This window comes from Scatophagus argus, chromosome 12 (assembly GCF_020382885.2).
Source record: "Scatophagus argus isolate fScaArg1 chromosome 12, fScaArg1.pri, whole genome shotgun sequence".
NCBI classification, from domain to species: Eukaryota; Metazoa; Chordata; class Actinopteri; family Scatophagidae; genus Scatophagus; species Scatophagus argus.
In genome coordinates, this window is record NC_058504.1 from 23,391,332 (window position 1) to 23,406,313 (window position 14,982).

General features: G+C 42.0%; 1 protein-coding gene across 3 annotated transcripts in view; it reads left to right on the forward strand.

Moving 5' to 3' along the window:
* mgat4b (alpha-1,3-mannosyl-glycoprotein 4-beta-N-acetylglucosaminyltransferase B) overlaps positions 1-14,982 on the forward strand; it is a 71,251-nt gene that overhangs the window by 24,876 nt on the left and 31,393 nt on the right. For all 3 annotated transcript variants that reach the window (XR_006844882.1, XM_046406045.1, XM_046406046.1), the window contains exons 2-5: positions 3,275-3,454; positions 3,621-3,764; positions 5,945-6,078; positions 12,551-12,597. Coding sequence is in view for 2 of the 3 variants with exons in the window: in XM_046406045.1 (XP_046262001.1) it covers positions 3,275-3,454; positions 3,621-3,764; positions 5,945-6,078; positions 12,551-12,597 (505 nt within the window). In the remaining variant the exon portion in view is untranslated. The remainder of the gene's footprint in view (positions 1-3,274; positions 3,455-3,620; positions 3,765-5,944; positions 6,079-12,550; positions 12,598-14,982) is intronic.

Genomic DNA, 14,982 nt, shown 5'->3' on the forward strand with positions numbered 1-14,982 from the left:
ACATGAGTGTTTGTGTTGTGGTATTGCAGTACAGGATTACGGTGTATTAGTGATGTTTATCCATCTTCATTCAGCTATTGATCTCCCCCTCTCTCTCTCTCTCTCTCTCTCTCTCTCTGTGTGTGTGTGTGTGTGTGTGTGGATGCATATTCCTGTAGTTGTGGGGAGAAAAGCCTCTTTACACAGCCATAATGTGAGGACCCGTCTTACTCGCGCCTTACGTAAGGGAACAAAATGCAGGCCCCTACAATGTAAATAATTGAATTTTAGGGTGAAGACTTATTTTAAGTTTAGGTTGACACGCACACACACACACACATGCATCATCATCTTTGGCATCAATTGCTGTTGGGTCAAAACATGAGTATATGAGAGAGTTATCCTGTAGTGAGGCTGGCTTTGGAACACATCTCCAATACCATGTTTATCAGTGTTATTATCTCTCTCCCTCTCTCTCTCTCTCTCTCTCTCACACACACACACACACACACACACACACACACACACACAATTTACTGTGTGTTGGCTCAGTTGTGAAAGCATCTCAAATATAATTTTCTTTCCTTTTTCCTGTTTTAACTTGAAAGAAAAACCTCTTGAACCACCTTAAGTTTGCTTGATTCAGAGTCCTGCAGGCGCTCTCTAGAGGCTCTGCCCTTACATTACAGCCACAACATGAGACTGTTGGGCTAAACAAACAACAAACTGAGGATTTACCTATTGTGAGAGTCCTACCTGTAGTGAAGATAAGCATGTAAAGATTGACCTGAGAGCTGAGGTCTTTAAACTGTGAGGGAAATGTGAAGGGAGGAGGATGAAGAAGGAGAAACGAGAGGCAAAGATGCTGTGTGAGGAGGAAGAGACAAGTGTAAGGTGATCAAGTTGAAGTCTGGCTGCTCACTAACAAGGTCTAAGGTTTGGGGAGTGGTTAATTTCCCCTTAAAATCCCTCTAGAGCGAGCGCATTCAGAACCTGCCTGAGGATCCTCATGTTTTTAAGTTTTCTTCAGTATCACAGTAATCCAGTGATGATTATCTGAACATTCACGAGTACACTGCAAACAAGAGCTGCTAATAGCTTATTCTGAAACTTTTAATGGCAGTTGTCTGTTATTGGCACCTATTAAAGTGTGAAAGGTTCTTCCTTTGAGGAGCAAGAATCGGATCAGGAAATTGCATAACGTGAAATTTCCTTTTTTTTCTGAGGAGATTTTAAGTCACTTCGTGCTGAGTTGTTGTTTAACAGAGTTACTGCTGCAGGAAGGAGATTATTTCATCAGAGCAGATAAATAACTGGGCAGGAGCATCATTAAAAACTCATCAGCAAGCTGTGTGTGTGTGTGTGTGTGAGTGTGTGTGTGTGTGTGTGTGTGTGTGTTCAGTTATTAGCCAAACAGATGTGGCTATTGTGCTCCATTAATGAGGGTTTAGGGGAACAATTACAGCAAAATGAGATTTTCTGTTTTGACTTTTCCATCAATTAAAGTTCAGCTGAGAGAACAACACCAAGACAAAATATCCTAACAACTGCTAGGCAGATTTCCATGAATGCTGTTCAGAGGATGAATCCTAATGGTTCTTCATGACTGTTCCTTTAGTGCCACTATCAGGTCTTGTATTTAAGAAATTTGAAAAGAAATTTGGGTAGGAAGACAACTCATTTAGTCCAGTTTTTGCTTCTATCTGGGACCAAGATAGAAGAGTAAGAAGAAAGCTTCTTATTTTGCTCGTTTTGTTTCACCAAAACAGACACTGTGCTTGAAACCATACAAGAGAGAGGGTGTGAGAACAAGTGACAATCATTTGTCATTAGTCTGCGTGCAAACAAAAGTATTTGTTCTGATACAGTGGGACACATTCAACACGATTCAAGATTAAAAAGTGGGAGAGTTTGTGGTTTGTGCTGCTGGAAGGCTTTTAATTTGAAACATCTCCAGGAAGTTGTCATGGAAGAAAAAAGCATAGCACCATGACTGTCATAATTTGTGATTAAAAACAGTGTAGTTAACCTCAGAAAGTGTTTTGAGTGAAGAGGTGAGGACAACATGACTCTGTTGTACTCATGGTAATACTTCCGTGGAACATTACAGCAAGACAAACAGGAAAACATGGAGGAAGTGTTGGAGCATGTAGTTTTCTGCTCAGACTGGCTGAACTGTTCATGCTCTTGTGGCAGCCTGATAAACAGCGGCGATACTTTAGTCGTGCGTGTCAGGGATTACTGCAGATTTACCTTCACATAGTATTAACACAGAGGAATAATGCAGGGATGATGGTGTTTGCTGCAGCAGATGAAGGGTTTTATTTTCATGTTTTTACTCAGATTACGTCTTTTTTTCCCCTCTACCTGTTTGTGATGACAATCTGTTTCAGTCCCACATGCTGCCTGCAGAGTAATCCCATGAAGCTGCCACATGACTATTGAGGAGGAATTTAAAATATGGAAGGACAGATCAGTGAGATCAGTGACACACAACAGCATCACTATCTGTCTTCTGTTTTCTGTATTATCACAGCAGCGAATCACAGCACTGAGGCTTTAATGAATGTAAAGACCCATTCATCAGCTTCTGGAGGAGGAGGACCACAGCAGGCTATAACTGGCTGAGAGGCCCGTCAGTCAAGTCCAACACAGTCCCCCTCAAACAAATGGATTTTACAGTGCAATTCTGCGAACTACTCTAAAACTGTAAATGCAGCAATTCTTGCTGTCAACAGATCTAATGTTCAGACTCAAGCCAACAACTTGTTAGTCTGTCTCTCAATACATACAAGTTACTGCTTTATTAGATATCGATCCCCATCATGTGAGTTGAAGCATTGGATTCTCCCCCAGTCCAACTTTTATACATCTTTAAAAATGAAATAGAGGTACAAAATAGTTCTTTTAAAATATTATAAACTGCCAACTTTGCCAAATACACCACACTCAACATCACTCCAGACTGTTGTAGCTGCTGTGAGCCAATCACATGTCACGTTAAATCATACAGTAACTGGGTGACAGCAAAACGCTGTGTGGTCTTCCTCCATCTCATTTAACTGACCTGGTCCAGACAGGTTATTACTGATCCGATCAGGTGTCTCTTCACTTATTTTCAGTCTTGTGTAGATGTCTGGAGGTGTGAACCTGTGATCTGATGCTCTGTGCCAGAAAATAAACTTATTTTATTTTTAGTTTCAGATACCGCTAGGTGATTCTGTTGAAATTTTAAAAACACAGTGTGTTAAAACCTTTAATAACCCACGTTCCTCCTCCTCCTCCTTTTCTGCAGGAGATGTGGTGGATATCTACCAAAGGGAGTTCCTGGCGTTGAGGGAGCGCCTCCATTCGGCTGAGCAGGAAAACCTGCGGCGCTCCAAAGAGCTGAATCTGGTCCTGGAGGAGATCAAGAGGGCCATCGCCGAGAAACAGGCACTGAGAGACATCAACCGGACTTGGAGCAGCCTGTCTGGTCAGTGAAGATTATTCACATTTGTTTCACGATGCTAATGATTTCTACTTCCTGTTTATTCCAGACTAATCTAATTTCACCTGGTCCAGTGTGGTATAATCTGGTTTTAATCTACAGCAACGTGGTCTCACCCATCTGTCAACCTCATCTTTACTTCTGTTTTCAGAGGAGACAAGGCTGAAGTTATGGAATGTGAGCAGCAGTAAAAGTGTCCTGCAGCTGCCCTCCATCTTCCATCATCTTCCTCACCTGCTGAACAGAGAGGACAGTCTGCTGCCCGCCGTGCACGTGGGACAGGGACGCACTGGAGGTAAAACTCCATCATCATCTTCAGTGTATTAAAAGCAGGAAGAGAATTTTTAAAAAGTCGTTCAACACTCACAAGCTCTCTCTCTCACATGAGTAAGTCAGGTCCCCACAGTAAGACTGTGTAAACAGATTTTTGACCCCACAACTCCAGGAATACGCACACACGCAAACACACACACACACACACACACACACACTCCTGGCCTGGGGCACCTAACAGAATAACCAACCCAGGCACAATGCACTATCCCTGGGCAAGCAGCTCACCGAGCCCCCGACAATTCACATCGCCTGGAGAATGAAACAGCTAAGACCAATTGGGTTGGACCAAGGTCACTGTGTGTGTGTGTGTGTGTGTGTGTGTGTGCGTGTGTGTGTCAAGTCATATTTATTTGTGAAGTATTTTTTTCTGCTTAGCAAACCTTTCTCTGACAAGCCTGCTATTACAGAGGGCTTAAATACAGATAAAACCAGAGAGAATGAACACATCTGAAAATGTAAGCTATTATTGTGTGTGTGTGAGAGAGTGTTTGTGTGTGAGCGAGAGTGTGCAGTCAAATGTATTTATGATGCACTTCAAGTAAAACAGGTTAGTCGGATGAAAAGTGCTTTATCGTGCTACAAAGGACAAAGAGATAAAATCCAAGAAAAGAAACACAGCAAGAAATTTAGATAAATTTGTCTGTGTGTGTGCGTGTGTGAGTGAGTGGCAAATCTGATTTACATGTGAAGGGTTTGAGACACAACAGGCTCAGCACAAAGTGTTTTTCTCCCAGAGAAATAAGAAGACAAAATCAGGTTAAAGAAAGATAAAGAGGCTGTAAATTTACTGATGTCCAGAGGGCAATGTGTGTGTCTGTGTGTGTGTGTGTGGTTTGCATTTATATCCCTGCTAGCCGGTTTTCATTTTTTGAGCTCTGACTCATCCTTATCTGTCCTGCTTCTGTCTTGTTTGGTTGACAAAATCCTGATTTATTGCAAATTTTCCAAATGAAATTTTGCATTAAAATAAAATTAAATAACGTTACCTACAGGCAAAGGGAGGTATGATGCTTTTAATGCGAGCCCTCTGCAGGAAGGAAGTGTCATGTTTAATTTATGGTGGCTTGGTATTTGAACACTAGAGCAGTAAAGAGGAACCAAATGAAAAATATAGCACTCACAGGGCACCTATACCCACCAGCTCTCTGTACTTGCTGGGAGTAATACCCCCCAGTAAGCCTGAAAAACCCTCTTACTACTGCTGCGATTATTCTACACCCACAGCTCTTCTGACCTACTGTTGACTTTCAGATCTCCTTGCCCGCCCAAACTGCCTGCTGGCTCTGTGTATTTGCTGGAAACACTTGACATTTAAAGACCTTCTCAACTTTCCAGTGGCTGTTGATATTTGCTGGAATGTTTGCACACTCTCTGATCCCTGTACTACCCCTGAACTTCCTGTTGGCCATGTGTATTTGCTGGAAACATTTCACATTCCCTTAGCAGCAGCAAGTGAAGCAAGAAATGGAAAATATTCAAGTACCTCAGTATTGTACTTAATTACATTACATAGAAGAAGAATCAGCTTTATTGGCAGTATATATATTTTTACATACACACACTGAATTCGTCTTCTGCATTTATCCCATCCTTAGTTGAACACACACATGCAACACCCGGCAAAATACATGCAGTGAAACACACACAGGAGCAGTGGGCAGCATCAAGCGCCCAGGGGGTTAAGTGCCTTGCTCAAGGGTACATCAGGCGGGGAGCATTTTTCGCATTAGTCACTCCACCACACCCAAATTTTTCCTGCCCGTCCGGTGGGGGAATCGAACCGACGACCCTCCAATCACAAGCTGCTTCTCTAACCTCTAGGACACGGCTGCCCCCCACTACATAAGTAAATGTACACAAAATGTTACTGAATGAGCGGCAGCATATATGAAACACGTGACTGAAACGACCAGCTGAAGACATCAGATGTGTGTGGAGCGATGAAGAGCATGTTTGGAGATCTGGACCACAGAGGGACACTGTCAGACCACTGTGACCTCTGACTTCCTTGCAGTTTGCTGCTCCATGCCATGTCTTCCTTCGAATGTAAACAATTGTTCATTTGTTGTTTTCTGACTCAGAGCTGCGTTGCTCTTGTTCTTTTCTTCTTCATGTGAGATCTCCTCTGTTTGTGTGCAGTCTCCATAGTGATGGGGGTTCCCAGTGTGAAGAGGGAGGTCCATTCCTACCTGACCGACACGCTCAGCTCTCTGATATCGGAGCTCAGTGCCACCGAGAAGGAGGACTGTGTCATCGTCGTCCTCATCGCAGAGGTCTCTCTCTCTCTCTCTCTCTCTGTGTGTGTGTGTGTGTGTGTGTGGACGCATATTCCTGTAGTTGTGGGGGACAAAAATCTGTTTACACAGTCACATTGTGAGGACTAGCCTTACTTTTGGGGACAAAAAACAAGTTCCCACAATGTAAATCATAAATCGTAAATATCAGTGTGAAGACTTGCTCTAAGGTTAGTTTGAGGTTAGAGTTAGGTTAAGGTAAGAGTTAGGATTAGGCAAGTAATGTTTATTGTTATGGTTAGGTGGTGCTTAAACCTCCAGGAAATCAATGTAATGTCCCCAGAAGTGATGGAAACAAGACTGTGAGTGTGTGTGTGTGTGTGTGTGTGTGTGCGCGAGAATAATTGACCTTCAGTGTGAGCATGTGTCAATGCCTTGCATGCATGCTTCCTCACATGCTCTCTGGAGGTCACTGATTTACAAGCCAATGAACCACAGTGCACACACACACACACACACATACATGCTCATACTCACACACACGCACATAGTGATAATATCAGTGTTTAGCTTCTGTGCTAATGCTAACCTCAAAGTGCTGCAGGGACATAAAGAGATGATGACGTCTGTGTGTGCACTAAAACATATAAACTGTGAAATGGCATTAGCATGAAATGTGTGCGAACTCTCATTTACATCACATTAGTGTGTGTGTGTGTGTGCTGCACTGCTACAGTTTCTCTATTCTATTCCTCTCTATTCACTTATTTTATTTTTCTAACTTTCTTACAGATTTCTGTTATCATTAATATTTCCCCACTAAAATATCTAAAAATGATTTGATCTTTTCTCAGTTGGGTTTAGAGTTTGAGCTGCTTGCTTTTACCAAACAAACTGGAGGAAATAGTCTATTTAGTGGACACATTTGGGGACTTTAATCGACTATTCAATTGCTGTTTGAGTCTGCATGTGAGATTTGATGATCTGTGTGTCCAGAGGTTTTTAACAGTTTGTGGCAGAGACAGACGGTTATTTCAGTGTTCTCACACTGTTAGCTATTATGTTTTTGGTTGTGTATGTAGTTCAAGTCTGACATACAGTACCTGTCTGTTGGATGCATGCCAGACTCATGATGCAGCATTGCCATACATTGGCCCAGGGTTGGCCTAACTTTCAATTCAGTTGAATTCAATTTTATTTATATAGCACCTTTTACAATCAAAATTGTCTCTAGATGCTTTACAGAGACCCAGAGCCTGAACCCCCGAGCAAGCAGACAGTGGCAAGAAAAAACTCCCTTTTAACAAGAAGAAACCTTGAGCAGGATGAAAGAGAGACAGAGAGAGAGAAACATACATGCAGTAAGCATCATTCATCACAAAGGACAAACATGACAGGTTTTTTTTAATTGGAATGCTGAAATGTATTTGTTTTTTTTAGCTAATATGTTGTTCAAGTTAGTTATAATATCACTACATAGAAGAATGACATAGGCAGGTGTTGACCGTAGACACTGGGTTTGTCAGAGGGCCGGATGCAGTTCAACATGTAGATCTGGATAGAGAGGGACCTGCAGAAAGATACAGAGAGAGAAAGAAAGGGACGGAGAGACACAAAACTACGAGGAGAAGTGGACACACAGTTAAAGATGTAAAATAATGGATCATAGGTCGACCTGATGAGACGAGAGGAGGGGAGGAGGTGGGCGAATGTTGAGGTGTTGAGGTGGTGATGTTGAGGTATGATGTATGATGTCGCTAGTCCATTTAGGACCTTATATGTAAGTAGGATTTTAAAGTCTATTTTTGATTTTTTTTTTTTTTTTTTACCAGAAGCCAGTGAAGAGAAGCTAAGATGGGGGAGATATGATCCCTTTTACTGATTCCTGTCAAAACTCTAGCTGCTGCATTCTGGATCAGCTGCAGGCTATTAATAATTTGAACATCCTGACAATAGTGAGTTGCAGTAGTCCAGTCTAGAAGTAACGAAAGCATGGACAAGTTTTTCAGCATCACTCTGAGAGAGGACGCTCCTAATCTTAGCAATATTACGGAGGTGAAAGAAGGATAAATGGATAAATGACACGTCCTGATTGAAGATAACACCAAGGTTCCTCACAGTCATACTGGAGGCCAAAGTAATGCTGTCCAGAGAAAGAATATTATCAGCCATTCTAGTTCTGAGATGTTTGGGGCCTAGAACAATGACCTCAGTTTTGTCTGAGTTTAATAATAAAAAATTGGAGGTCATCCAGTCCTTTATGTCCTTAAGACATGCCTGGAGTTTGACTAACGGCTCTGTTTCTTCAGGCTTTAAGGATAAATACAGCTGAGTGTCATCAGCATAACAATGAAAGTTTTTGCCATGTTTCTGAATAATATTTCCTAGAGGGAGCATGTATAAGGTGAACAGGATCGGCCCAAGCACTGAACCCTGTGGAACACCGAGGTTAACCCTTATATGTGAAGAGGAAACATCATTAACGCGAAGAAAGTGAAATATATCTGATAAATATGATTTAAACCAGCCTAGTGCTGTCCCTGTGATCCTAATCTCATGTTCTAATCTGTGTAATAAAATGTTGTGATCTACAGTGTCGAAAGCAGCACTGAGATCTAGTAGAACAAGTATGGAGACAAACCCGCGGTCTGATGCCATGAGGAGGTCATTTGTAACTTTAACCAGTGCTGTTTCTGTGCTGTGATGGGCTCTGAAACCAGACTGAAACATTTCAAAGAGACTGTTCCTGTGTAGGTGATCAGTTAACTGACTTGCAACCACTCTTTCAAAGATTTTAGAAATAAATCGCAAAGTGAAGGTTTTTTAAGTAAAGGTATGATAACAGCGGCTTTAAACGCCCGTGGTACATAACCTGTTGTTACAGACAAGTTGATCTGATCTAATAAGGAAGCGCCTATCAAGGGAAAGACGTCCTTGAGGAGCTTAGTTGGGATGGGGTCTAAGAGACATATAGTTGGGTTAGATTTATTAACGCTGGAGGTCAGCTCGGGGAGGTCTATGGGCAGGAAGCTGTCCAGAGATGGATTAGGACTAAAAGAGGTTTCTAGAAATGGCAGTATATTGGCTATTGTGGGAGATCTTTATTGATTTTTTTCTCTAATGTTATTGATTTTATTGGTGAAGAAACTCATAAAGTCTTCACTACTAAGAGCTGCAGGAATACAAGGCTCAACAGAGCTGTGACTCTTTTTCAGCCTGGCTACAGCGTTAAAGAAAAAATGTGGGTTGTTCTTGTTTTGCTCTATTAATGATGAATAATAAGCTGTTCTGGCTTTATGGAAGGCCTTTTTATATGTCAAGTCTCAAGTCAAGTGAGACAGAATATATCAGACTGATGATCAATAATTAGATCATTGACTTGGAGGGATGGAGGGATCGTATATTTAATAATCCACATCTGATTGCCCTATTTTTTGGTTCTGAATAATTGCTAGTGTGTATTTTTATGAGGTTATTTTGATTAACACACTAAATTTTGTGCTAGTTGGACTATGGGAGGACGAGGCACTGACACTATTTCTATGGGATTGTTACTGTGTGCATTTATATTTTTATTTATTGTACTTTTAACGGAGTCCTCCTGCTAACTAACTCATCTAAAAATGATAGCAAAAGCTGGAGCCTGCAGGATATTTTTTCTCTATGAAACAGCAATGAGAGCATCATGGGAGCCTTGAAGGGCCTCTGTATTTGGACTTTGAGACATTTCTGCTACTGCTATCAGCCCTGAGCATCCCATCCCATCCCATCCCTGGTTTCCCCAAAGGAGTCAGTGTGCGGTACAAAACCCACAGCTCAACTAATGTGAGTCCTTGTCTCAACAAAAAAATAAAGGATCTCAGGAAGCAGACAGAAATATGAGTTTGAGATTCAATCCAAGAGTTGGCCAATGAAAATTAAATAAAGTGACGCCTCTGGTGTCTAATATACAAGCCCGGTGTACCTCCGGCAGCCAGTGCTGACCAGAGCTGCTGTCAGCTGCAGGGACTGGCCCGACTGGGAGCTAGCCAGGAGTCAGAGAATAACCTGGTTCTGCAGAACAGCTCAACGATGAATAATGGACTTTTTGGCTAAGTGATGGACTTGACCTGTTCCAGTGGTGAGTTAGATTTGCACATTTTTTGAATTCATTAATATTCTGCAGTCAGATGGGTAACATTGGTTGTTTATGAGGCTGACCGTTTTTTTGCGCTGCTAGATGCATAGCGGGGAAACACTGCCCTACATCCAGCAGGTGCCATTTGTCAAACCCTGCCCTGAATATGTTTTTCAGCAGGGTCAGGTCCTACAGTCAGTGTTTTTACTCAGGTAGCAGCAGCTTTAAGTACAGACCTGTTCTTGTGAAATCAGGTTTGTGTTGCAGATCAGCTGGTAGCTCGCTGGATTTGTGTTGAACTGCACAGTTGCATCACACGCTATTCTGCACATTCAGTGCAACATCCTTCAGTAATGTAAAATTCATGTGACGCATCTCTGCAACTTAAAAGTTACAAATGCTTGCGCTGCTCGTTCTCCATTTGCAAACCAAACCCTGCTGAGACACTGTGCGATAAGTCGATTCTTCAGTCCAGGACGTAGAGCTGAGCTCTGCTTGAATCCATCAGTGAAGAGAGTCCAGACTCTGTGGGATAAAAACAAAATCCATGATAAAATTATAAAAATCAGCCTGAAGGAGAAATATGTCAAAATGTCAAGTGGAGACACAAATGAAAACATGGAGGGAAACAGAAAATATAGTAATAAAGGAAATTAAACTGACTGAAACATCTGTGCTCAACTTCACCAAACTCTGAGGGGAAAAAGTTTTTGTGAACTTAACTTCAAGTTTGCAATTTTTTGAGCTGTCAGGACCACGTCTCAGGTCTGAAATGCATCGTGATGTTGTGAAGAGGTCCAGATCAGACTGTGAAGCAGTGACGGACTTCCACAAATTACTGCTGCTTTTTGTTGTTTTCTTTCTGATCAGCTGATTTAAAGTTTTCTGACACTTGAGAGACAAACATGAAACATGGCACATGGACTCAAACATAAAACATGGAAATACAAGAAACGTGACACACTTCAAACAGGAAATGTGGCACGTGGACTACCAAAATCAAAGAACAAAGCATAACCAAAACACCAGGCATGACAAAATGTAAGTATTAAAATAATAATATGTACAGTACAGTCACCTGGCACAACCTCTGATATAACAGCTGAGTAAAGAAACAAGTAAATTAGCATTTAACTGCTTTTTCAAATCACATCCTGCAGCTTCCAGGATCAGCAAACCTGCAGTGTTTGAACTGACCTTATTAAACAAACGTCCATTATATTCGAGCTGTTTAAATGAGACAAACTTTCCGCACTGCAAATTTAATGTGAGTTCCTGTAAAAATTGCGTGGCTGCTCTCTGACCGTCCTGTTCTCCATCTGCATTTCTTCTACTGGGACTTGATCTTTCCAGGACATCTTGGTCTGCTTGTTTCGTCCACATCAGAGTCTGATTGACAGCCAGAGTTTAGCAACTAGTTTCAACTCTGGACTTTTCTTTCAGCAGGGGAACAGAGACCTGTTAGTTTTGTCATTTGTTGATGATGTTGATGAAGCCGTTTGAGAAGTGAGGGTAGACAGTAACAAGAGTTGATTTTAATCCTCATTTGGCCACAAATGAAGTGCACACATGTTGTGTGAAATAAAAGTTCCTCTCTTCATGTCTTAAAGCTCATGAGATCATTTGGACTTTGATTCACATTGTTGACATCGACAGTAGACTTTTTGAGAGTTCTTTAAAAGTTTTGATGAAAGGCTAGACTTCAGCTTTCATCAAGTGTCAGTCTTTAGTTTAGTCTGAAGGCTAGACTTTCCCCATAGGACGATATGTCCCAAAGCTTCCTTCTGTCTGGTCCAAACTGCCTATTCTGTGCAACTAAAGGAAACCATTGGATTTTCCACCACACTGAAACAAAGCAAAAGCCTCATAGTGTGAAATGGATCTACTGCCAAAACAATGTCCTGGCCTTTTTTAAGCTGCCCATACGATGCCCTCAGTGCTGTTTTATGTGCTTTTTGGTGTCAAAATGTAAGGATGGATCATTTCAATAACTTTCAGTGAGCATTTCTAAACTGTGTCTGCTGCTCATTGACACTGAGCACTGTGTTAAGCTCTACCCAGCTGACACCTCCAGAATGCTGAAACAAACCACAAACTCTCCACAGAGACCGACAGGCTGTGACTCAGCCCACCTGGTGGAAACGTGTGTGACCTCTCGGAGACCTTCAGAGTCACATGAGCAGCTCCTAGAGGGAGTCCATCTGGCCTCTGATTGCCCAAGCAGGAGGCTAAACTCTGATGTCACCAATTGCTCAAGTTATTGTTGATGTACGAGTGGGTGTATGTGTGTGTGTGTATGTGTTTTGGTTTGCTGCAGAAAAAATGTTCAGACGATTTCAGTGTGTCCCATGTGTGAGATCTAATATGTGTGTGTGTGTCTGTCTGTGTTTTCAGGCTGACCAGCAGTATGCCAGCAGTGTAGCAGACAACCTGAAGCGTCTGTAAGTCCACCTGCATGATGGGATGCTGTTTCTATGGCAACGAGAGAAGAGATTTGTCACTTCCCCTGTGTGTTTTATGTTGGCTCGTACACATGAGACTTTGATGGCTGCTGTGTGTGAACAGCTGTGTGTGTGTGTCATTGTTCATGGCGTGAAGTGCAGCTTGTTTCTACACGATTAATTTGTGACTCACATACACACACAGCCGCAGGAACCTTTTTGTAAAACATTATAGGCTCAAAGATCATAATAATAATAATAACAAAATATTTTATTTGAAGTGCCTTTCACGTCACCCAAGGACACTATACAGTAGTGGCAAAGAATTAAAAGACACTATACAGAAAAGTAGACAAAATACAGTAATAATAAAAAATAAAATAAAATATAGAAAACACAATAATAGTAGGATGGGACATGGGAAGAGTGGGATGGAGGGGCCAGTTAGGATAAGGGGGAGGAAAGGAAGAGTGAATAGGTGGCTTTTGAGCTTGGATTTGAAGGTGGCCAGTGAGGTGATTTTCCGTAGTGCAAGTGGAAGGGAGTTCCAGAGTTCAGGGCCAGCTATACTAAACACCCTGTCACCCATAGAGGGGAGATGTGCAGTTGGGATGAGCAGGAGGTGAGTATCAGTGGAACGTAGGGTATGGGTAGGTTGGTGTGGGGTCAGAAGGTCTGAAAGATAGGAAGGTCTGCTTCCTGAGATCCTTTTGCTTTGCTTTGAAAACAAGTAGAATTATTTTGAATTCAATACGGTATTGCACAGGGAGCCAGTGTAGTTGATGAAGGATAGGAGTGATATGTTGCCAGGGCCTAGTGCAGGTGAAAACTCTTGCAGCAGAATTTTGAATGTACTGGAGGCAGTTTAATGACTTTGCTGAAATACCAAAGAGAAGGGCATTACAGTAATCAAGCCTGGATGGAAAGGAAAGGAAAGGAAAGTGACATATCTTGTCATTGGAGGGAAGGGAACTCACTCCAATGAAATTTGTTCTCTGCATTTAACCCACCCAAGTGACGTGCACACACACACACACAGCAAACCCGGGGCAGTGGGCGACCGCGTGCAGCGCCCGGGGGGCAGTGGGGGTTAGGTACTTTGCTCAAGGGTACCTCAGCCATGGACACCGGGACGGGGAATCGAACCAGCGACCCACCGGTTACGGGTCCGACACCCTAACCGCTGATCCACGACTGCCCCTGTGGATGTTATGCATGCATGGATGAGAGTCTCTGCAGTGTTGGGGTTAAGTGAGTGGCAGAGTCAGGAAATGTTTTTGAGGTGGAAGAAAGTTGTTTTGGTAATGTTTTTTATGTGAGTGTCAAATGAGAGGTTAGAATCAATAATAACGCCAAGGTTTTTAACTTCAGAGGTAGTGGTAGTGAAAAAGCTAGGGATGGATAAATGTGATTGTTTTTTTCCATTCAATACAGAGTTTTTTCAATACAGTCGGAGTAGGCAATGAGTATGGCTTCTGATTTGTCTTGATTAAGTTTGAGAAAATTCTGTGTCATCCAGGTGCTAATGGCATTGAGGCAAGTGACCCAGATTGGAGGGAGGGAGTGTGTGGGAGGGCTTGGTGTGAATATAAATCTGTGTGTCGTCAGCATAGCAGTGAAAGTTTAAACCATACTGATGTAGAATGGGGAGGATGAAAATGACAAAGAGAAGAGGGAGCCCTGGGAAACACCATAAGAAAGAAGTGTTTGATTTTTCTTCTCCATCTCTTTTTCATTTCTTTCATTCTCCTTTTGTTACCCTTCTCCTTCCTTCTGTCCCTCAGTCTTTTCCTTTTCTTTGCTCTCCTTCATACTCTCTTACATCTTCTTTTCCTTTCAATTATCTTGCTTTTTAGTTTCCACTTCTTCTTGAACAAGGTGTGATTGATAAGTTCATATCCTCATGTAGAGGGAGGTGAGTCTTACAGCTCTCGTTCTCTACACGTGCAGAAAGTCTGAAGTTAATAACTTCTGTAGTCAGTCTTTGTGCAGCCATCAGCTGGCTCAGTCTCCACCCTTATCATGATGGCACTGCGAGGGTGGGTTGACACTCTTTGATCACTACATCAATGAAAATGTGCTCAATTTTCCTTACTTATTATCAATCACCCCTCATATGTTTTTGTCTGTCTTTTATGCCTGTCAGATTAATGTTGTGCAGTAAAAACACACAGTATTTCCCTCTGTTTTGGAGTAGAAGTGGCATAAAAAGTACCTCAACATTGAAATTAAGCAAATGTGCGGTTATTCCATCACTGCAGTTTTTCTTTCTTTTTCTTTTCTTCTCATTTACTTTGAATCTGTCTGTCTCAGTGTCAGTCTGCCTCTGGCCTGACATATGAACACTTTGTGTTCTGTGTTATAACATGTAATAAAACATCAAAC